Below are 24,511 nucleotides of genomic sequence, written 5' to 3' on the forward strand. Positions count from 1 at the left end.
TTGAAAGGCAGGATTATGGGACCATCAGTCTACTGTATTGGATCATGAGGTCACATTACTTGTGCCTTTGTTACACCAGGTGAAAGGATGAAAAGCTCTCCCTGTCAGCAGGGACAGGTTGCTGACAGTTCTCTTGACATGGATCTTCAACCAAACAAATGTGAGAGAGAGAGAGTGAAAGAAAGATTGGTTGCTGAGGACAAGATAGCGAATGACCTCTCATCCTAAGGTCACGATACTTCAAGAAATGAGACACTTACTTTGTATGAGCTTGTCAGTCAATGAGAAAAAGAAGATCAAGCACCTTTTCTGTCATACATGTTGTTTTCATGTAACAAATTATTCCTTTTTATAAGTCTTTCCTTGTGATAACTCATGATTTAGCATACACCCCCATAGTAGGATTTCCCTTTTTAAAATGAATTAAATGTAGAATAAATAACAAAAAATGGTGAGCTGTGAATTCGAGAAATACTGAATAATTCATACTTCTAGGATTCTTCTGAATCCATAAACAAGAATAAATTGAACCTTAAATTCATTAATTTAACAAATGAAGTCTATATAAATACAGTGAAATATTATTTCAGCACGTGATGTGGGACCAGTCATTGTCTGAGTTTGTTGCTATATAAGGCAAGGCTTTGAAAGCTTGTGGGGTCCTGCAGAGCAATCTTAAAGTGTTGACAAATGAATGCAGGAAGACATCAATAGTCTTATTTTAAATGAGATCTCTATCGGAATGGTTATCTTTTCAAGTAGAAAATGTGTTTATCTACAATTATGCTCAATTACATTATAATAAGGGCATGCGAATAGAAAGAAAAGGGGTTGCAATCCACACACAATTTTTTTCTGTACATCTATTTAGTAAATACATGCATACATGTATGTAGTTTGATGTTGTATGTTAGTATGTTTTGCACCAAAACAGCATTGGTTTTAACTGGGCTGAGGTTAAATCATGTCATAGAGCCCATGGAAGGAGGTTAGATAGTAAAGAAAAATACTTTGTAATGTTGTATAATAAAAGTGATAAGCCTATAATAAGAATGAAAGGCAGTCCTGGTAGAACGGTTCTCTTCTTGGCCGATGGATTAGGAGAACACTGCTGAGGGCAGTCCTACATTGTTTGTCAAATCAACAGATGAGTAGCTCCTTTTTTTAAAGAATTATCCTCGTCGCCTTGCCTTGGAGAAATTGTATAATAATAATAAGCCTGTTTTCATCAGCTCGAGATTGCCAAATATCCCGCTATTTCAACTATCCTGCCTGCAAATTATCCAGTTTATTTGCATCTTCATCAGCCCAAAGGTGCAATTAGCGGGATATTTGGTCGAGGTAATCATCCCAAGATATCTTGGACTAGATTGCAAAATATCACACTATTTGTCCGGTGCGTCCTCACCAGCTCGAAGACTTGCACTATGTGCCAACGCTGAGCAAAATATCTCGAGTTTGGAGGTCAAGTCTCGAGCTGATAAAGACGTGATTTGTAACTTCAGGATTATTTCCCAAATCAGAAATAGCGGGCTATTTGGCAATCTCAAACTGATGAAGACAGGCCTAATAATAAATGAAAGTCTCTCAAGGTCTTGTGATAAGCTCTTTATGTCACATGAGAAATGGAGAGGCAACTATGGAAGTAAAATGGCAAAGAAAGAACACAGGCAATATTATAAGACTCAATACAAATGTTGTTCCCTCGCTAATTACAAGGTATTAATATCGTTGATGATAGAGAGTTTGTTCATTTTAAGGTCTGCATTTTCATGACAATGGAATGAATGGATAACCTTTATCTCAGAGCATCCCCTACCCAGCAGCTCAGAAACATAGCAACGCTAAGCCAGGGCCAGGAAAACAAAAATAGCAAGCGAAGAAGAAAATATATTCTTGAAGTAACATGAATAAATTGTCACGTCTTCGGGCTGGCCGAGTAACCTTGCTCCATCTTTACCGCTGTGTGCATTGAGCCAAAGAGCCAAAGGATGTGAATGTATCTTTTAATCAATAATGTTGAAAGGATATGTAAGGTGATGTGGGGTTACGCAACCTGTTTGTAATCGGTTTTCCTTTGAAGTTTTACCACCAAGGCATTTGCATGGGTATCTTTTGTGTTGACTGAGGACATGAAGTATCTCAAACAAGGACACGTAAGGACAAGAGCTGCGGCTTAATGGAGAATGAATTAGAAAAGAAAGATGGAAATGAAAAAATAGATCAGGGACATCTTGTTTTTCTATCTACTCTAAGGTTGAAATGCTTCTTGTTTTGACATACTTTCAATTTATCGTTCATCAAATAATTTCCATTTCCATTTTCCTCCAGATATTGTAGGAGGCCCACTTGTAATGGCCTATACTGATATTTATGTTTAAACTTATTCCATGTTTCTTTTTATCCCTGTTTTCTTCTTGCTGTCATTCATTCTTTCTGTACAGTTTGCATGGTCTCCATTTCTCTTCATAATTTTCTTTCTCCCCCCCCCCTCCTGTGTTATATAATACATTTCTTATGGTTTGCCTGTTCACTATGCTGCTCTCCCCACCCCCCCCCCTTCATGTTCACACTTCATATTTTCTTTTCTCTCACTCTCACGTTTTCTTCCTTTTCTTACCTATGTACCTGCACCTAATATTCTGCTTTACTCACTCCATCTCCAATTATATCTTCTTTCTTTAATGTTCTCTTCTCATTCTCAGATCTATTTTCTCACCTATGTAGCTTTTATCATATTTTCTTCTCTTTTTTTCCTTCATATTTCTTTATTATCCTACTCATCACTCTATTTTCTCACCCATTTCTATCCAATTTTCTCATTTTTTTCACACATTCTCTCTCTCTCTCTCTCTCTCTCTCTCTCGCTCTCTCTCTCTCTCTCTCTCTGTGTCTCTCTGTGTGTGTCTCTCTCTCCCTTCCTCCCCTCTTTGTCCCTCTTTCTCTTTCTCTCTCCCCTCTCCATTCATGTTAAGATTTAATCCTTGTTGAATAGAATCAATGATAGTAAGGTCATAAGATGTCCTGAAGGGATTAAAAACTAAGGTCAACCCACTGAATGCTATTGCTCGACAAACATAAACCTTTTAAGGAGGAGAATAGTCGGCCTCCTCTTTCTCTTTACACCATCTCTTCTGTCTATGTTTTCCCTAAGGGGAAATTAGAAATGATCTGCAAAACATAGTTCCATCCCAATAATTCTTTTATGTGTATGTCTGATTCAACCTGGAATATGTTATATGTGTGCAATTACTCAGAAAAAATCCCATAAAGATTGAATTTAGAAAGATACTTTTCTTGATCTTTACAGCCATTATGAATACAATTTTCCAATTTTGACAAATTAATAATGGAAGCATAGTAAAGTAGCGAAATTCTTGTTTTTAATATGAAATGATCATCATTTCGTTTACAAACTTGGTATTCCTAAGACTTTCAAAAGTGTTTAACAATATCTTTGAAATAGTGACAAGTGTTTGGATCAGAGTTTGCCTTACTTGAATGTTTTGGGAATGGATGTAATACTATTGAAATATAAGCATTATTTCAATTAGTTTGCAATTGTCAGATCGCGTGCATGTATGAGGATATGATAGACCTCTATAACACATGTAATGGCAATCAGTGGTGAATTCATAATTATGTTATTGTAAGAAGTTATAAATGATGCACAATTCTACTATGAATATGATAATAACGACAAGACTTGGAGATCTGATGTGTAAAATGCTTTGGCTTTAATCTTAATTTTGTCTTGTTCTCTATCTCTATAGTGGTACTCAACGAGAGTCAACGCAAAGCAAAGAGAGCGCTGATACAAGAGAATCGTGAGAAGCGAGGCAGAGAAGAAATGTTGAGACAGACTGGTCTAATTGCTAATAATCAGCTAACAGATCATGAAGAGGCTTTGATCAGAGCTATCTTAGTAGCTCATAAACAAACAAGTCATATGTACAGGAGAGAATCTAGCTCAGGAGAAGAGGTTTGTATCTTTAATATATAATAATTCTTTGTTATACTATATATAACTACCACAAACCCCCCCCCCCCTTCCCGTCTGTTTGACCTTTTTCCTTGGTCCTTTTTGTCGAAATATCTCAAGTTAAATGTAGTCCATCCCCTGTGTCAGAATTTCACCTACGTTTATAATCTGTAGGCATAAATAGTGACATACACGAAACGAGGGTCCAACCATTGGGGGAGGGGGCACTGGAGTCATGGGGATGAGGGGAGGGGGGGGGGGGATCGGGGAATGGGGTGGGGGATCGGGGAATGGGGTACTGGTCTGATAAGGTGGATAATAATGAGAGGGGGAGGAGGTTGTGACTTCGTCTGTATCATTCTCCCCTCCTTTCTATCTCTAATTTATTTCTTCTTTTATTTTTTTCCATTAATGGAAAAGGTTGGTTGTGGTACCCATTGTATTTCTGTTTTTAGTTGGTATTAAATTCAATATTGTCATACGAAACAGTAATCTGATGAGGGAGCTTTTTTTTAAAGTAAATACTCTTGGTGCGGAACCTAGAGGAATTCATGTAAAGAAGGATTCCTTAGTCATTTTGATAACCCAAATAAAAAATCCAATTGAATTCCATTACTTCGATACCTACTTTCACTTCACCACAGCTGTTGCCATGGTAATTGAATGTTTTCATCAGTTCACAGATTAATGTATAGATTGATGTTACCTTAGAGACTGTTTACATTGCTATACCTATCATCTAGGGCCACATGTTAGCCCACAGGTTTACCCTAGGGATTGTTTGCATTGCTAAGCCTGTCAGTTCAGGCCAAGGCAACATCACACATGCTCATGTGAAGTTAAAGATATTTATGTCATCTTAAACAGCTCATAACATCCCCCATTCAAACTGGATATTGAGCTATGTGGGGGTTAATGTCAAAAAGCAAAGTGACCATGGGTCATCAAAAATACTACAAGTGTAACTTCATGAATTCTTTTGTTTGCTGATTTTCATAGCATTTATTAACAGCGCTACATTTTACCTCCCATATTGAAATTGATTTTGTTGACCTCTCCAGAGGAAGTTCCTAGAATATATTCTAAAATCAGCATTTAGAATACTTGTTTTTCTTCATTCTTGTTTGATACGTATTAGTCTGCAGAATAACAAACATCTCTCACAGGAGTAGATTCTTCCTGAGTTAATTTCCTTAAAATAGGTGAGATGACCATTCTAAAATTGAAGAATTTCTTGACAACATTCATGTAGCTGCAATGTAACCCTATTTTCATTCTTACTTTTGACTCTTGTCAAATCTTTTCATCTGGGATTTCAAGTATTCTTTAGGGATTACAATTTACAAGGTTTTCCTGATTATTAAGACCCTCTCCATTATAATCGGCGATCCTACATTTACTCCAGGCTTTATTTGTAAAATGATATTTGGGAAGGGCTAGGGTTCTAATTGGACATACAGTAACCCTGCAAGGGCAGGGGGGGCAAAATTCACCCCCCCCCCCCCCAGCTCGACATGCACAATAGATTTCAAGGATGATTGCCATCATCATCATCAACATCTTTATCTCCTACATATAGAGTGAACCTGATAGCAAGAAACAGAAGTTGGAAGATGAGAAACCCTTGTCCGAGATTATGACGCCCTCTATAGTCAAAGTGGTGGAGTTTGCCAAGAGAATACCAGGATTTACAGGTGTAAGTAGCATCTCAATGTGATGTCAAAGACAGATGATATTTGTTCATGTAAAGTTTGCTTGTCTACAAAATTAATTGGACTCCATGGAAGAACAGAGCCATTAGGTTAATGGCTCTGAAATGGACTATCCAACCATGTTATCACTCTATTATGTTATATAAGTCTTTGATTTTATATATTGTGTTATTGTTTTTGATCATGATTCTTGGAAATGAAACAAACAAACAAAAGTTACAAAAGTACAAAAGCAGTACAAAAAGTGTCAGGTAATGCATCACACACAGAAACTAGAAATTGTGAGCAAAATATTGATCGTTTCATAGCTGTTTAATGAGGAAAATACAATTTACTGCTTTGAGTATGTTATTTATCCTTTTATGAATTGTTTCTTACAGCTAATTCCAATAAAAATATTTTATAATAATAACATTTTTTGTAAAGAGAGATCAAATTGTAATTTTTCAGTAATGTCACCAATCTTTATATACATAAAGACAGTATCGTCTAAATCATAAGTAATTTTTTTCACACGTTTTGTCCGGGTGTGTGGGTCACAAATATTGTTAATGACCATGAAATCATAGGATTTAGAGAGTAATATATGCTTTTTCTAAAATGCTCTTTTCCAGCTCCACCATGATGATCAGATCTTATTACTAAAGACGTGCTGCATGGAGATCATGTGCCTCAGGGTAGCACAGAAGTTTGATCCAGACAGTCAGAAGTTGATCCTATCCAACGGTCTCAGGGTCGGCAAGTCCGACATGGATCATGGTGTCCTCAGCGAGCTCATCGAGCCCATCTTTGATTTTGCAGTCAGTATGTCTAGATTACAACTCACAGAAACAGAGATGGCCCTACTAGCTGCTGTATTACTGATTGCAGGAGGTGAGGAAGATAGAAACTATGCCATTTTAACATTTTAAATTCCACTGCTCAGTAACCAATTACCATTGAAGTATCCCTAGGTTTCCATCTATTGATATTGGCAATGAGAAATGCATTTTATACAAAATTTAATCAATCCCAACTTGTGAACATTTTTTAATAGAAAATTCTTATCAAATCGATATGGGTAGCAAGGGTGCCAAAGATATATAACCAAAATATTGAATTCTTCTTAAAAGTCATTTTACCGAATCTCTTCAATGTATTTTTCCAAACATTTTGAAGTAGCCGATGCATGATTAAAATAAAATAAAAGACGTCACACAAACATTTTAATGATATTTATAAATGTGAAATATAGCTATTGCTTAAGCCATAGTCAGAATTCATATTAACTGGGACCTACCTAATACAAGCTTTTTGATTGATTTATATGATTGTATCCTCTGTTCTAACTATTATCATGTACATTATGTTCCTATATTGTATGTCTAGTTATAGTTATTAACAAGTTCATTATGTTCAATTATGTTATCTTCGATAAAGGGAAGTAAATTAACTTGAAACTTGAATACTGAGATAACAGTGACTTTTAAAGATTTATAATCTTCCACTTTGCAGTCAAAATCAATGAATATTCTTGATATGCTTGATCTCCTCACACACAGACCGACCAGGTTTGAAGGAGGCTAAGTTGGTGGAGACATTACAGGACAGCTTGCTGACTGCCTTTCAACATTTCATCAATGAATCCAGGCCTAAGACACCTGTGCACTGGGCTAAGATTCTCATGAAGGTAATTTAACAAGATTTACAAGTATATTTTTGGCAATATACATACTGTAAATACAATAAGACCTATTAATATCTGTTTTCCTAGTAATTTGCCTGTCATTTGGAGGCCTACAGACATATTGACTTGTAAATATGTCTGTTGCAAAGTACCAGTCATTTGATGATACCACTTAAATCACATTATATCACTGGGGAAATAAATATGTTTCAACAGGACAAGATATTTCACTGATACAAAGTGGGATGTTGTTCTAGGGTTTAGCTCCAGCTATCAGAAAATATATTTCAGTTGAGTATTGTCTTGATTTAACAAGTACAAATCAATCTTGATATGGATAAAATATTAATCAAACTTGATCTTTGTACCTTTCAGATAACTGACCTGAGGACAATCAGTGCCAGACATGCTGAGCGCATCATGTGTATCAAGTTGGACCGACCAAACGAGATTCCTCAGATATTCCTGGAGATGTTTGATGATAATGCTTTGGTCTGAGTCACCCTATTCCTCCTACCTCAAATCCAACCCTTGAAATAGATAACCAAATCAAGCAGAAAGCAGTCTGTCCTCTTCATTCTGCATAGAATCTACTACATGATATCCCTGTCACACCTTCAGACCTATGGATAACCATCTAAACTTTAGCTACCGGTATTCAGGTTGATTGGAGTTTAAGTTTGGTCTATCGTAGCAATCCATGTCGGTCTCAATGTTGTGACCGGAATAAGAAGGATGAAGCAGGATCCAAATCAACTCAATATTGCAGGGAAGTGTGAACCATTCACATGCATCCATTTGTTGTTGAAGGAGCAGAGGGTATTCCTAGGTATGACTGCTCTATCCAGGATCAGGTAGGGTTGGGAGTGGTCTTTGAGAGTAGATGATGTGTCTGTTCTACCATTGCTGCCTATCCTTGATACCCTCTCCTCTTACCTCAACGGTCGTCATACTACTCCATCCACACTTGATTCAAGTTTTCTATATTTAATTCTGGTTAAATATTCTTTTCAATTATTCATGTTTTAGGTTTTATGAAAGGATATGTTGGCTAGACTCATGCTTGTAGATATGTAAACACGTTAGTCTCAGGAATATTATGTTTATTATTATAATGTATTTGGATGAGAAGACTCCATGTTATCAAGATGTGAAGTAGTTCCATTACTCCATGTGGTGTATACACAAACTTGTTTGATGGATGAGCCACGTGAGAAGTGGTATCTCAAGAAATATCTTCATGTGTTTTCGTTTACTCTAAAGATTGTTACATGTATATCGGTAATCCTTTCCATGCCAAACAATCCCCTTGTTCATGCAGCAGTAATATAATAAAATTTGCTGAAATCACCCACATCCTCTTATAATTTAGAATAATTTGATCATACATGTGAGAAAATTCTTGAAAAGTCTTGTTAATTTAAAATAAGTATAAAGTAGGTTCCATTATGTTTCACCATCATAATGGAGGGACTTGTATTCCTTGCTAAATATCTTTATCCTTGTTTAATGTTGATATGTAGATTACAAAAGAATCTTTTCAGGAGTAATACCCTGTAAGAAGGAATGAGTAAAGGAGTACAAACAGACAGCAACTATAAGCGCTGCTCAATGCAAGAAGGATGTTAATTCCTATCATTGAACACAGGTTTGTCTCCTTTCTTGCTCTCAAGAGACAATTTACTAGAGCTGAATCAGACCCTCTGTCACTGGCGTGGTTAGGATTAACCGATGAAGTATCTCAGGAAAGTTATATTCTTATCAGGTGATCAGATGATATTATTAGTTTCCATGGTAACCTATACCTCTCAGGGAGTGGTCAGTTTGAAACGATTTCTGATCATACTATCTGCAGAGAACCAGAAGGATGTTAACTTTATGTAAGTCACATCAGCTAACACCCTTCTGGCTCTCTGCAGAGAACAGAAGCATGTAAAGAAGCATGTTGTATGAAATATGAATAGTATATACATACTGGTGGTTGTCACAAATTGTATATCTTCTGGTGACAATATTTTGGTGATTTGTATTTAAACAAAAAGTAACAAAATATTGGATGGTTATAGCAAGGGGATCATTTATTGTAAATTTTGAACTACTCTATATTTATAAGTAATCTTGCCAAATAATCCCAACTGTTAATTGTTTCAAGTTCAAAGGGCAAAAAACAGGGTTAAACAAAAACAAAAACAATATTTGAAATGTTTATACATGTAGGTTTTGCTTGATGGAGTCGTTTTTTGTGGGCCACTGCCCACAGAACGGCAGGCTCCGCCTTTGGATTTGGGAATATTGACTCGATTACCTTCGCCAAAGGGGTGTGACCAGATTTCTGAAAGATCCGGGCCGATGCCTTCGCTCGGAGTGGAACTACCCTAGGGTTTAGGATCAACTGCAAGGGCCAGTCCTCCTTACCAAGAGTGCAAAGACACGAAGGCCAAGGTGGAGCTCCCTGCGCAGATGCCTTTCGCCGACCCGGGCTGCCGGTCCCGAGCACCGCGTCAGGCCGCCACGATAGACAATTCATCCTTTTTCGTGTGATCCCATTTTGATCAATCGTGTTGCAAGGTTCTAGGTATGATGGATATAGAATAGATCATTAATGTTAAAATGTTACACCCAAACACCTTGGGTGAAAGTGTAGAACAGGGGTAACATAATTAAGTTATTTTCTTGCCATTTTTAGGCGAACAATATATTCATCAGTGACATGAAACATGTTTTTGATTGGGAAAGTGTCAAACATTTGTGTAAATATTATATTATCTATTATATATTATTACATGTATCTTCATGAGTGTTCTCACTCGTACAAATGAAGAATAAACTTCCAGTGTGTTGTGTGTGAATAGTTTGTTTAAATATAAATATATAATCTAATCTCTATGTTTTGACATTTGAGATAAGAAAATCAATCATAAAAAAAAACAATTTTCAGGGATTAATATCTTCTAATTTTGCCTTAACATTCTATAAGTAGTTAGTATTATATGGAGATATGCCTCTAGATACTTACTCAAAAACAGATTCGTATGGACAAAAAAAGCAATTTTATGAAAACAAAATATAAAACGGATTGATACTGGGTATGTCAAGTTTCTTACATTGTGTGCTAGGTTTAAAAGAGCTTCATGTATATAATATGTAGAATCTTTGATTTGTATTTACCATTTTTACTCTTCTGTACAAAGTCTAACAGGAGAGCTGTAAGCATGGATTCAAAACAGCAGTATACAGTGATGTAGATCTTCTTAAAAAATATGAACCTCTGGAAAAGATATTGAATTTTTTTTTTGACAAATATAAAGCGGATTGATTCAGTAAGGTTTCATAGATGGCTTTTAAGCCAATTTATCATGTAGGACATTTTAGTTTGGGCTTCAATGGAATTACTTACAATTGTGATTTTCTATATTCAAAGTTGGTAACCATTGCCATCTTAAGATAATTTGTTTAAATTTTTTGGAGATAACGATGTTAAGTCAGAACACACCTACATGTAGTAAGATTTGTTCCAAGTTGTACAGAATTTTTACATGAATCACTTGACTTCATAAAATTATACGAGAAAGTATGATTTTAGATCAGTGGATTAGTTTGATTTCATGTTCATTTGAGCATGTATCAATTTGGACAATGATTAAACTATTTATCTGAATGTATGTCTGTTAAGGAGAGGTATCATCATTGTTGTAAATGTTATCTGAAAGTTTTTTTCTTGAAATCCTCCATAATCTACCTCATAGTTAAGTAATCTACTTTGAATTCTTTGTTTGCTATACCTCATTTTATTATACCTCATTCTATGTGAAGCTAGGATAGAAATAGTTATTATTCTTCTCTTTCATGGAACTGTATCGTCAGGAATCAATGGTGAATGTGGGCAAGTCCAGTGGTCATGTGTAGTCCCATACATTACTAAATAGTTATTGTGCTAATATGCACATGAACTGACACCATTACTATACATATCGTCGCTGTTTTCACGAAGTGACGGTAATGAAAAAAAATTGCATTCACTTTGCGTTACGATTTTCCTCACTACCGTCACTTCGTGAAAACAAGGACGATATAATGTTGCTTTGTTAATGGGCTGATCAAAGCTCTAGTAGGGCTCACAAATTAATACCATCGTCAGAATATTCTAAATTCTAATTATAGGACAAAATAGCTTGGACTTACCCCATTAGTTTTATGTTAATATTGGGTATATTTAGGAGAGTATTATACAGGTTTGTGTTTGACGAGGGAGTGGTGATTTTGCAACTTTCTATTATTTTCTCAACTTTATTGTCATTAATATGCCATGTTGGGTCAACCCATCTTCTTGTTCTCCCTTGAAGTGGATAATTGTATATATTATGAGGGAATGAAAAATAAATGTGATGGTTTGGGTCCATTTCGAGGCATAGCACCATCTCTTGACGTTATTAGTGTAAAACGTAACTGAAAATTGTTTCATGGAGAATTTAGTCAATAATTGTTTTCTGAACATTGAGATCATGTGTTTGCACAATTCTAAAATAAACCCATGGAATATAAAGTATATAGGCTTACTTATTAGTGCTCATGTAAGTGTGAGGGGAAATCATATTGTAAAAATCATTGAAATTGACTAGTTTAATACACAATTCAAAAGTGACAGTAATTTAAAGACAGTTGCATCAGATTATCTTGATGATAATGATGTCAAATACAGGGTACAGATTCCAGTGTTTATGCACGTGTGTGATTATCATCATCATCATGTATTCAGTTTTATGTTTTTTATAAAATGGCCAAATCTTTTTACCCACCAAAGTATGTAGGCTTGTGACATCAATAAAGCAATTTTCTTAATTTCATCACGTTACTTGTCTTATCAGTAGGGTAAATGAAGACCACAGCTTAAATTTAGAATGAGCTTTTTAGATTCATTTCATTATGCTTGGTTTATAAGAGACATTTATCTATCACAGTATTTATAGGCCTCATACTTGGATTAAAGATGTAATGAAGAATGCTTGCCTTTGATAGGCTATGTGTTTATTACCATGTTATTTATACCATTTATGGAGAGATGCGGTTCAGAGTTTGTTTAACTTTATGACAAGTGTGATCCCAAAGAATCTTGAGCAGCTGAAAACATTTCATAAACAAAATTTTGGATTCTAAAAGTGTGTGCTAAACATAATTGTATCTTGCTGTGTGAATCGTTAGAGGATGAAAGTTATTACAGTATATTTAAATTCTTGTTATACCTTGCTTTATGTTCTCCTTACCCCTGCCTAACAACCCCCATTCCCTTACCCCCCCCCCCTCTCTCTCTCTTCCCCCCCCCCCTCTCTCTCTCTCTCCCCCCCCCCCCTCTCTCTCTCTCTCTCTCTCTCCCCTTCCTCTCTCTCTTTCTCTCTTTCTTTCTCTTTCTCTTTCTCTTTCTCTTTCTCTTTCAAGGGGGAATCAGTAATTAAAATAAATTTATTTAACAAATTTGAATTCAGTCACTAAATTCGCTATCAGTATTTTACGCCACAGATATACTGTAGAACAATGTATAAAATGTAGTGCTTCATGTGCTATTAATGTATCACATCATAGTTGAAGAAATTAATATATTGATTGCACATTTATTTCTTTACAGCAGAGACTTGTAATGTAACAAAAATACAATTTTTCAGAATTTCAAAATATAAGCACATTTTAATCATATTTTACAAATGTGTACATTAATTAAATCTTACAAGGTATTTGTATCTTGAAATCATTGTATTTGTATGTTGGAATATTGAGTATTTACTTCTTTTCTTGTATTAAAACACACAAGCAGCTGCAAAGATAAAGTTGTTATTATTGGAGTATGTTATGATCCTGACAGAACATGACAATGTTTATGTTCACACACCAAAGAAAGTGTAATCTAGTATGTGGGCTATGTTATGGCGGGAGCATTCATTTATTTTGAATGAAATATAGGCTTAACTTGGCAGACAAATATGATGGAGCTTTAAAGGTGTTGATTATGACTAATTTTGTCTACCTATCAACTGGGCTCCATCTTTCTTTGTCAATTTAATTTTTTTCACTTTGTTTTATTTTATGCATGCTGTTATTAATTCAATTAAAAGCCAGTGAATGATGACATCAGTTTTCATCATGGAATGTTTGAGGAATTAACTATGTAGCCTACATTTGGACATACCTGGTCTGTAGGCTATTCAAGGCCAGAAAATTGCCTCTTTTATCTTTTTCAATTTTCCTTTATTTTAGAAGTATAAACAGCTTTCTAGTAAATGTGGAGGTTTGGGGTATTTTAATTCTTTTGACATTTTTTGTTTGTAATAATGTCAAGGAATATTGTTTTTGTCTCTCACAGTTTGTTGGTTGGTTATATGTTGTTGTTTGAAAACAAAAAAAGATATACCTCATTTTTGTACATAATATAGAAAATTATTATGTGTGAAAAGGGAAATTAGTAGACCAAAGTCTTTGAAAGAATTGTTCTGTTGGGTATATAACTGTGTATATAGCCGTATATTGTTGTGTTTCTACACACTTTGCATGTTATGTATCAGATGTGTGATTGTCTTGTGGTCAGTTATTTCGCTGACCTCTATGTAGTGTTATAGATGTCAACAGGGGTTGGGGGCAGCGAACTAAGACGATACGGGTAAAATGTTATAAGCTGCTGCCTGTCTGATTGTTTATTTGACTATTGTTTATGTCTTGTAAATTGCTTGTCGGAACTATATAATAAAGTCTACTTGGTGAAGAAGTATATGAATCTTATTGCTTATGTGTGTTGTTGAAATCACATGTGACTTGCTTAAGCCTTGTTGTTGCAATGTTATGAGAGTAGAATGTTGGTTAAAGATCAAGGAAACAAAAATGATATTTTCTTAATTTTCCCATTTTTGGATATACTGTACCTGTGAGTGATTACAGAGAAACCTACTTTAACAAATACCTTTCTATAAAGACTTTATTTCTCATTTCCCTCCTTAAAAAATTCTCATTGAATCCCAATCCCACACTAAGGTTACCTGTAAATAAAGACAGCTGCCTATAAAGACCACTTTTTTGTCTCCCTTGAGTGGTCTTTATAAACAGGTTTCACTGCATTTCCTTTTTTTTTGTAATGGTTTTTCTATAATGATACATGTAAAAATTGTGATTTGGACGATTGACTTGAGGAATTAAGGAAGAAGAAATTTTACTTATAATACACATGCTTTTGTTCATGATCCTATGTCTCAAAATTGGGAATTCCCAAAGGAGTGTTGAGTATATAGAGAAAGAAACAATTTGTAGAGACAAGTCAATGTTTATAGCTTTCATAGTTGATAGAAAGAAAGAGGGAGAGGAAGGAGGGGATGAGAGAATGGAAGGGTGAGAGATGGGACCAAGGGAGAGGAGGGGATGGGGGAGAGAGAGAGAGAGAGAGAGAGAGAGATGAAAAGAAAAGAGACAAATAAATTTAGTTTTCACATTAAGAGGGTACTCGCAAACTCTGTATAATTGTCCCCGTGATTGTTTGGCATATATGTGTAGCACATATGTCTGATGCCATTGTATATGAAACAATGACTTGACCACGATTCCTTCAACAAACAGAACCTTCACCAGAGACTTCTATGATCTGCCTATTTCATAAATGCATTAAGGTCATACTCATATGATCTCTCTCTTTCTCTCTCTCTCTCTCTCTCTCTCTCTCTCTCTCTCACCCTCCCCTTACCCCCCCCCTCTCTCTTTTCTCTCTCTTTCTCTCTCTCTCTATCTCTCACCCCTCACTCTCTTTCAACTTAGAAAGCTATCAGCATCGACCTGGCTCTACTCAACTCTACCCTCATTTAGCTTTAAAGGTACTTTTTAACTTTTGAAATAGAACTTTTGAAAATAATCTGCCCTAGAATTATTATGAGAATGGTATGAATTTCTTTTGAAATTATGTCTGTAGTAGTGATTGCTAGTTCTTATTTCAGAATTATTCATGCCGGGATAAAGTTTGACTTTCTATCATTCTTAATCTAACATGAACATTGATTTTTCCTTACTAACGGTTGATCTTTTATCTCTCATGGGGTTGTTTTTCTTGCATTCTAAACTAACCTCTTCCCGAACTACAGTTACATCGGGTACTCTTGAAATAAGTCACTTATTCACACAATTAAGCACCAAGTAAAAACCAACAATTCTTGTCATGTAACAAATACATGTAGATATAATTTAATGACATGTGGTAAGTTATAATGGAATGAGAATCTTACTCATGAGCATGCCCAATTAAAAAAAAAACGTTCATAAAAAAAATACTTACATGCAAGTCATACCTGTACATGTTATATAGCATGTCTTCTCTTTTATCATCATCATACAAAACAAAACTTGAAATATGGTATTATCTGCTCAGTACAGTAGGGCAGAAACATGTGGCAGTAAATGAGTCACTGGATTTTCTATTTGAAGGTTTACTGTTTTAACGTCAGTTTGGTGAACTTACACATGACAAACTTCCTTGTAATATTACGTAGTGTCGCATTGTCTTACAATGTACAATTCTCACACACTAAACAAATTATGCAACGCTAGTGATGTAATTAATGTAATTTGAATACCGGTAATACATACGAACGTCATCAGAAGAAATACATACTGTACTAATTTTGGGATGCACTTCTGCTAGACAAGGACACGTACAGTTGAACCTGTCTATTAATTTCACTCAAGAGAAACACAAAAAGTTGCCACTGCAGACAGGTGGTCTCTATAGAGGGGTTGTTCAAAATACTTGTCGCTCTCAAAGCACTATTCCTTTCTGATAATTATTGCTTGTAATTTATTTGCACAAGAAAGGGACCGGGTAGATAAAAAAAATAGTATGAAGTGAAGTGATTCCATATATATATATATATATCAGGGCTTGAATTAATCCAAGGCCACCAAGGCCATGGCCGTGGATGCCCCTTTGATTGGCCTCAATGCCCCTCTCAATGGTCTTGGAAATTTTTTGTGCCCTTTCCAATTCTTCCTATTTGTTCTGTAATATAGGAATGTGCCCTACAGAAAAGTGGCCTTGCCCTAAAAATATGGAAATTTAAGGCCTGATATATAGATATATAAAAAAAAACTTTAGTACTTGTAAAAGATTCAAACTAGCCATTCTACATGGGATACTAGATATATGATGCATATATATATATATATACATGTACCGGTATGTATATAGGAAATACATGTATAACCCTTACAACATACATGTGTAGAATTGCATGTATTATAGATAAATGTACATGTATTACATTTTCTTATATGAAATCTAATGCAGTTAGTGCCTAAAAAATGGCTGCCTCATTGGCAAATTTACATCTCACTTGAAAAAAAAAAATATATAGTATTCTTTTGGAACTTGGCTGACATATACATCCATGCAGAAAATACTGATGGAGAGATTATGTACACTTACATGTATATCTCGTCTATATCATCTGGTCATAAATATACCATGTTTTCTGTTTAAGAGGGTAACTGTATAAGGACTCAAATACAATCACCTTTATATAAAAAGGATAACATTTCAGTATTCCTCTCTCAGTTTTATGTGTTGCAGGTGGTGTGCAAGTTAGATGTCTTGTAAACCACGCCAATGACACAATTGTATGTATTGTGCCACGAACCTGAGTTGAAATTTAAATACTTTATGTTATGATCATTACATTGATTACAGATATATAGGATATAAAAATGTAGTAAACATACAAAATAGTACAGATTTATCAACAAGATATCCGCACTATAGAACAAACTTATTGCATAGATGTAAAATGTGGAATGAATCAATATCACTTTGAGAACAATTTGCAATCAAATATACTTATAATTTGAGCTACATGAACCCTACAATCATATATATTAAAAGAGCCAATATTTGCATTCTTCTTACAGTTTCATACAATTATTACTTTAACAATTGATTAAATACAAGTACTCAAAATATGCAAATGAAATAATAATTTTCATTCAATGCATATAAAGAATTACATATATATCAAATAATATAGTTCTTTGATTTCTATACAATTCAGACCTGACCCGTACATAATTTTGCTTACCGGTATTGCACGACTTCAGCTAGTTTATATATTCAGTTATAATATAACATTAGATGAAGATGCAAGCAGCTCATTTGGTAAAATGCTTTTAGGGTAACTGTTCTTCAGGGATGAGCTTAGGATAGCTGGCAAGAAATTCCTTAATTTAAAGGCAGAAAAAATAACTGCTACTCTACCCAAACTCAAATAGTGTGTGATATCGATCAATTCAGTTTCTAATTCAAATGCATATTCCTTTCATTACTTAAGATTTAAATGCATGAGTCAAGAACTCAAGCTAAATCAAAAGTAATTTTGGTAGTGGCACTCGAAGATGGTTCTATGATGCAAAAGGCATAATTGTTTGTGTGTGGGTGCATCTGAAGGCACTATCTAAGTTATCAAAATGACAATTACTGGTAAGTATTATTTAGCCATATCGATGTAGGAGGGGTACATATTTGCTCTAGGTACTTGTGTATAACAAATCTGCCTGTGTGCCATAAGATAGTGATTTTAATAATTATGTTATCAAAGCTTCAAGCAAAGAGAAGAATAATTACAATATTTTGTACCTACAACTTCACCTGAAAATACCCTACATATTGGAGTATACTCTTACAAATAAATGCCTACATAGCACCAACAAAATTAACAGTTATAGAGGATTTTGACTGATATCACGTGATTTTAAGTAATACATAAAACTGATAAAAGCATAATATTTGTTTCTAGTTCAACTGTGCAAAATCTGCAAATGCTACAATGCAACATATTCGGGAGTTAAGTTTCAGCATACTTTCAGCATACCAATTCATAACAAAACAAAATAAAACAGACCTAGCTAGAGCTGAGTCCTTCTCTAAGTCACACATTTCATGTTTCTTTCACCATCTTCTTTTTCTGCTTCCTAAACACTATACCAGGCACAAGAGCAACTACTGCCATAGTTGCCAATTTGAGCATCGTTCCAGTGGTTAAAACATCCCTTACAGATGTGATTTCAGACAAGAGAGAACCCGTCTGCACACATATGAAGTTATACGGCATCAGACCTAGAATAAAATGAGGGAATCAAGAAGGAAAAAAACATAATAAATGCTAAACCGATTATGACACACAAAAATAAATCAACATGCCATAAAGGCACATGAATTTTACATAGTATTTTACATTACATAGTATTTGCAATCATTGAAAACAAAATAGAAAAGACTTTTAGTAGCATCTGAATTGGGAGAAATAGAAGCTAATAAGAACAACAACAAAATTCTTTTTCAAATCAAGTTTTAAGGGAACTTTGAAAAGAAGACAGAATATAGAATAAATGATTCAAAGACACAGTAATAATATTTCAAGTCAATTTGATCGCGGAGACTTCTACAAAATCAACTCAACTGATATGCAATATCCTGTTGTATTACCTATGATACAGATTTTATTCTGATTATATGTTATTGCATTGCTCTCACACATTTCAATAGGAGGTGCACAAAAACTATTAATTTTGCCCTCATGTTGATTTTATGAAGCCTTGGCCGTTATGCTAGTCTCACCTATAAGAACTGAGAAGAAAAACTGGATGATAGGTACATCAAGGATGGGGGATGCCATGTTTAGAAACCAGTTTGGTGACATTGGAAACAACCTCAGGAAGAGAAGAAAGAAGAACAGGCTCTCGAGATTGTCTTGAACCTGAAATTAAACAAAACCATGTTAGTGCCAGAGTCACAAACTTCACATTATTTCTGAAAGTCAAATTCAGGTTAATCTGATTACGTGTCTACAAGGTTCAGCAAGTGATATTACACATGAATATTTGCTACTCAAGGGTTGCATTGATGAAATTTTACAGAATTACCCACAAAACTCACGGAACAGTATTTTGTATGGCATACACAGAGATGAAATGTTTACTTCCTTGCCCATGAATGACTAAAATGATTAGTATACTACAGATTTATGAAGAAATGCTCCTCCATTTTTTTGCTTCATTTTCTAAGAGTATTTTTCAAAAATACACAAAGATGCATTTAATCTTTGTGTATTTTTTAATTTTTAATTTTTGTAGTAACACACTAATCAATACACATTCTATCATCTCATCAGTGGTTTGACTCAGTAAAGTTATATAATATAAAAAATGTCCAGCCATTTTATAATATATCTTATACACTTTATACATGGTGCTTCTGCAGTTGAACAAGTTTTTCTGCCCAACCGAGATATATCATATGAGATAGTGTCAGATTATCTCTAGGTAAATACTATTACAAAATGAACTGAACAAAATAGGTTCATTTTTCTTGATAAAAATTGACTTAATAGGGTTTTTACGATTTTCCATAGTGATTATATGCTGTATGCTCAATACACACAACTGAGTCATGTTTATCTTAAATGCATGCTCTTATAAAAGTGAAAGGAAGGACAAGAGAAGTTCCCATTTTTCAGACAAACTAATTATAGAGATAACCCAATCAGTTATATCAATAGGAGCGGCAAGAGAGTTTAATACATGGATTCAGTTTGCTTATCCCCTCTCACACAAAGGTGACACCAATAATTAATAATAATAACAATAATAATAGTATTTACCATTTTCTGAAGTGGTTTGACCCTGTTTGCAGCATACTTCATGATAAGAGCTCTACCAAAGAAGTGAGAGAGTAGATAGCACAAGGTTGCACCAAATGCTGATAACACACAACACATAGGGAAGGCTAACCATGGACCAAATAAAGCACCTCCTAGAAGATTCTGAAAAGAAAATTGACAAAAGAAGTCATTGGTTAATGAAATAACATGACCATAACATCAGCTAATTTCTACTATCAAGTCTTTACTAATGTTGTTACTAGTTAAATTATTGAATAACATTACCAATGCTATGATCAAGGAATATGTGATTCATCGATATGAGATTTGTACTTATTTTCCAACAGTAACACCACCATAATGTTGACAGTGGTCCATGGCAAAAGACATACATCATCATTCCTATCGTAATAGTCATCAACTCCTCATCATCATCCCCACCATCATTGCCAACATTATCATCCTCACAATCACCATAATTCTCACTGTTGTCATTATTATTCATCCTCCCCATTATTTATAGTCATTAACAACATCAACATCATCAAAAGTAGCATCATCACTATCCTCCTCCTCTTCCTCATCATCACCATCATCACCATCATCACCATCATCACCATCATCACCATCACCATCACCATCATCACCATCATCACCACCATCATCATCATCATCATCACCATCATCACCATCATCAACACCATCATCACCATCATCATCATTATCACCACCACCACCACTACCATCAGCATCATTTTCTTTTAAATCATCATCATCAGATCAACTCACCATGAAGACTGATCCAGGAATAGCAAAAGTTTGCTTGTAGAGATATGCACTACAGAACAGCAGAAGGATATAGCCAAAGTTATCACTCTTATATTCCTGTAGAATATCTACCACACTTCTCAGCTGCTCAAGATTACTTGGAAAGCTCAGCTCACTGTTCAGTGTAAAGAAAGAAAACCAAATATCATAAGGCTTCTCTTTGGAATTCTCTTTGGGAAAAAAAAATTATTTCAAATTATTTACACTCATTTATTCTTCTTTCTTTATTTACTGTAATTCAATATCCTAGATTAATAGGCCTAAAATAATCAATGATTAAAAAAAAGATTCTAGACTAATTTCTCAACAACAACGGGGGGGGGGGGGGGGGGGGGGGGGGGGGGGGGGGGGGGGGGGGGGGGGGGGTGGGGAATGGGTCCATATCGCACATGCACTAGAATAATCTTAATTTTGTTTTCTTTGATAGGGACTGATTTGGGGGCGCCCAAAGGGGAAGGGGGGAAGGAGGGGGGAGGAGGATGAGGAGGGGGAGGGGGAGGGGGAAGGGGGAAAGGGGGAAGGGGAGGGGGAAGGGGAAGGGGGAAGTGGAAGGGGAAGGGGGGAGGGGAGGGGGAGGGAAAGGGGGAGGGGGGAAGGGGGAAGGGGGAAGGGGAGGGGGAGGGGGGAGGGAAGGGGAGGGGAAGGGGAAGGAAGAGGGGGAGGGGGAAGAAGGGGGGGGAAGGGGGGAAGGGGGAGGGGGAGGGGGAGGGGGAGGGGGAGGGGAGGAAGGGGAAGGGGGGGGGGGAGGGGGAGGGGAGGGGGGAGGGGGGAGGGGGAGGGGGAGGGAGAGGAGGAGGAGGAGGAGGAGGAGGAAGGAGGGGAAGGAGGAGGGAGGGGGAGGAGGAGGGGGAGGAGGAGGAGGGGGAGAGGAAGAGGAGGGGGAGGAGGAGGAGGGGGAGGAGGAAGAGGAAGAAGAGGAAGTGGAGGAGGAGGAAGAGGAAGTGGAGGAGGACGAGGAGGAGAAGCTACATGAAGCTACACGAGGACAGCAACAAAACCTGGGGGAGGAGGAGAGGAGGAGGAGGAGGAGGAGGAGGAGGGGGAGGAGGAGGGGGAGGAGAGGAGGGGGGGAGGAGGAAGAGGAAGAAGAGGAAGTGGAGGAGGAGGAAGAGGAAGTGGAGGAGGACGAGGAGGAGAAGCTACATGAAGCTACACGAGGACAGCAACAAAACCTGTTTAAAAAAAGATATAATAGAATTACAGCCCTTTGAAGATACAGCTTCAGTCAGAGAGTGGTCGAGTCCTGAAATACGAATAGTCTTCCTTCATTTGTCAATGTGTCATCTCATCTCTGCACCATCACTGTTATTCAATTTTTGTTTTATTAGATTGAACAAACACTAAATTCTTCCTAATAAAACGTGCGTCTGCCCACCGTGCATTCACAATAAGTACGGTGAAAACAAATACCAGTCGATGGAACGACCGGAAGTTTTCAACAGGATAGGATGACCTTTTCCTTCCGTGCTAGTGCTGATGCTAAGAAAAAGAAGATCTCGTTACAAAACAATGAGCATGTGGGACTGCAGGGTAGATCTGCACCTACAACAAGTACATTCATAGAGGTCAGTCAGATCAGAGTAGAATGATTATACACACCTGGAATTCATTGAATGAGATGGCAGGTTGATAGACAAGACATACAGCCATGACGAATACAATGCAAAAAATCCCTCCAATAGCAGAAATAGCGATAAACAATCCCATTTTTATTGAATGGAATCCGTTCGAACGACAGGAATTATAGTGTCTCCAAACCGTCCAATCAAAAAGGAAAAGGAAAGTTAAATCACAAATATAGTTGTGAGTTGACGCAAACTAATATAAAAACAGGCATGAACATGAAGAAAGGAAATAGTGGAATTTCAAACTTGTAGGTAAGAGGTACCATCTTTGTACCTTAGACAAGCAAAATTGAAATTATTGAGTTAATAGAAATTGTTATTGTTTCGACTACTAAGATCTTTAAAGAGGAATTAGCTGCATGGTCAGGAACTTTATTTAAGGGTAGGTGATAACATTTCTCTATGTATATTTCGATTCAGTGATCATAAATTGGCTGTGGTTAAATGCCCACTTTCATCTTACCAACATATCAAATATATGCTAATTTCGTCGTCACCTTCCGGTACAGGGTGATGAATTTCGTTATGTTTTGGTTTACCCCTCTTTCTTTTTTTAATTGATATCCGTAAGCAGTATGCTAAGGAATATCGTTAGTTTAGACCGTTTGTTATCACATTTCATCAGATTTTCAACGCTTACTGTTTTAAGGGCATGGTGGCTCAGTCGTTAGAGCGCCCACCTCATAAACGGGAGGTCGTGGGTTCGAACCCCGACCGAGTCATACCAAAGACTTATAACAATGGGACATTCTGCCTTCTAGCTAGGCGCTCAGCATATTAGATTGGAGAAGGGTAGTAATAACATATTATGTTATGCAGGGCCCGCTGGAAGAACAGTTTCATAACTGAAGTGGCTACCCTGGGTAAATAAATTTATAAGCAGCTAAAAAACGTTTAAAATTTTTGCAAAATCGTTATAAGTTTTTTTTTTTAATAGATTATTCTTTTTAGTAGCATAATGAGCGAAAATGTTGAGAGGGTTGAATCAGAGAGAATTGTACGTTTTGTAATTTTGAACTTTTCCTTTAAGGGCCGCATTTAGTTAGAGCTTATTATATTTTCCTTCTCTCCTCTCTTATGGGAAAGGGCAGCTTTAAATCACCATTTTGGGGTCTTCCAATTTCGGAAGACCAAACCTCTGCATTCATATAATTTAGGTTTACAGTATCTTTTTTTATTTTAAGTTATTCTGCGAGGGAGCTAGCCAAAAAAAAAATTCTTCATATTTTGGTAGCGAAACATTGCATTATGAGCACTTCAGAACCTAAATATTATGCTGTAGTCTTAATTTATTAATTACTTACTCCATAATACATTATAGGCCTACTTTATTCCTTTTTTCCCTTTCTCTTCTTTTTCTGTAAGGAGAGGGGTAGGGACTATCCATCCCTGAAGGAAAACAAATCTTAGGACTGATGTCCTCCAGGCGCGTACGCAGGGGGGGGGGGGGGGGGTGTTGGGGGGGTAAACACCCCCCATTGGTATTTTTATGTGTATAAACCCCCCTACAAAAAAAACCAAACCCCCCCCCCTTTTTGTTGTTGTTTTTTTTTTTAATAATAAAATTTAAAAAAATAAAAAGTATTCCCATGGCTGACCTAAAAAAGGTGACCTTACCCCCCCCCCCCCCCCCCCCCCCCCACCAACGGAGCAAAATGTCAAATTTTCAAATTTCGAGACCAAAATCTTTTTTAAAAAGTGTCCTCTTACTTACTTATCCTCTTATTGTTTCAAATTGATTTTGAGGCTCAAACCGCAATTATAGTGGAAGTTATAAATTATTTCCCGAATATCAAACTATTTGTAAACCGTGCGAGCGAACGATCGAGTAAAACTTTATTTATATTCTATGTGGATATCTAACTCATTAAATGTATTTGACCGGGACAAGATACAAAAATAATTATCAAAAGACCACCCACTGCCTGAAAATGAAGTGGTGCTGCAGGGCATCTGAATATGGTCAAATTTTCGGGAGGGGTGCAGATCACCCCGCCTCAGACAATTATGCACATGCACTTATACAAAAGTGG

General features: G+C 36.2%; 2 protein-coding genes across 3 annotated transcripts in view; one reads left to right on the forward strand and one right to left on the reverse strand.

Annotated features, from left to right (window-relative positions):
• The window catches only part of LOC584535 (thyroid hormone receptor beta), a 30,259-nt gene extending 17,687 nt beyond the window's left edge, over positions 1-12,572 (forward strand). For both annotated transcript variants that reach the window (XM_030973851.1, XM_030973850.1), the window contains exons 5-9: positions 3,774-3,982; positions 5,562-5,678; positions 6,309-6,567; positions 7,236-7,363; positions 7,736-12,572. In XM_030973851.1, coding sequence (XP_030829711.1) covers positions 3,774-3,982; positions 5,562-5,678; positions 6,309-6,567; positions 7,236-7,363; positions 7,736-7,858 — 836 coding nt within the window. In that variant the 3' untranslated portion in view covers positions 7,859-12,572. The remainder of the gene's footprint in view (positions 1-3,773; positions 3,983-5,561; positions 5,679-6,308; positions 6,568-7,235; positions 7,364-7,735) is intronic.
• Positions 12,573-16,733: 4,161 nt separating this feature from the next.
• Positions 16,734-22,602, reverse strand: LOC100893013 (transmembrane protein 41A). The gene is made up of 5 exons (XM_030974786.1): positions 22,453-22,602; positions 20,815-20,968; positions 20,026-20,187; positions 18,984-19,122; positions 16,734-18,482 (listed from the first exon to the last, which is right to left on the reverse strand). Exons 1-5 carry the CDS (start codon positions 22,461-22,463, stop codon positions 18,304-18,306), a joined length of 645 nt encoding a protein of 214 aa, XP_030830646.1. The 5' UTR covers positions 22,464-22,602; the 3' UTR covers positions 16,734-18,303.
• Positions 22,603-24,511: the final 1,909 nt, after the last annotated feature.

This window comes from Strongylocentrotus purpuratus, unplaced genomic scaffold (genome assembly GCF_000002235.5).
Source record: "Strongylocentrotus purpuratus isolate Spur 01 unplaced genomic scaffold, Spur_5.0 spur5_scaffold_7, whole genome shotgun sequence".
NCBI lineage: Eukaryota > Metazoa > Echinodermata > Echinoidea > Camarodonta > Strongylocentrotidae > Strongylocentrotus > Strongylocentrotus purpuratus.

Bases quoted from the DNA above. Each gene is read 5' to 3' on its own strand.
- LOC100893013 (XM_030974786.1), bottom strand. The intron at 20,188-20,814 runs GTGAGTTGATCT...TTTTCTTTTCAG, and splicing joins TTCCTGGATCAGTCTTCATG to AATCTTCTAGGAGGTGCTTT. The intron at 18,483-18,983 runs GTGAGACTAGCA...ATTTTATTCTAG, and splicing joins TTTCTTCTCAGTTCTTATAG to GTCTGATGCCGTATAACTTC.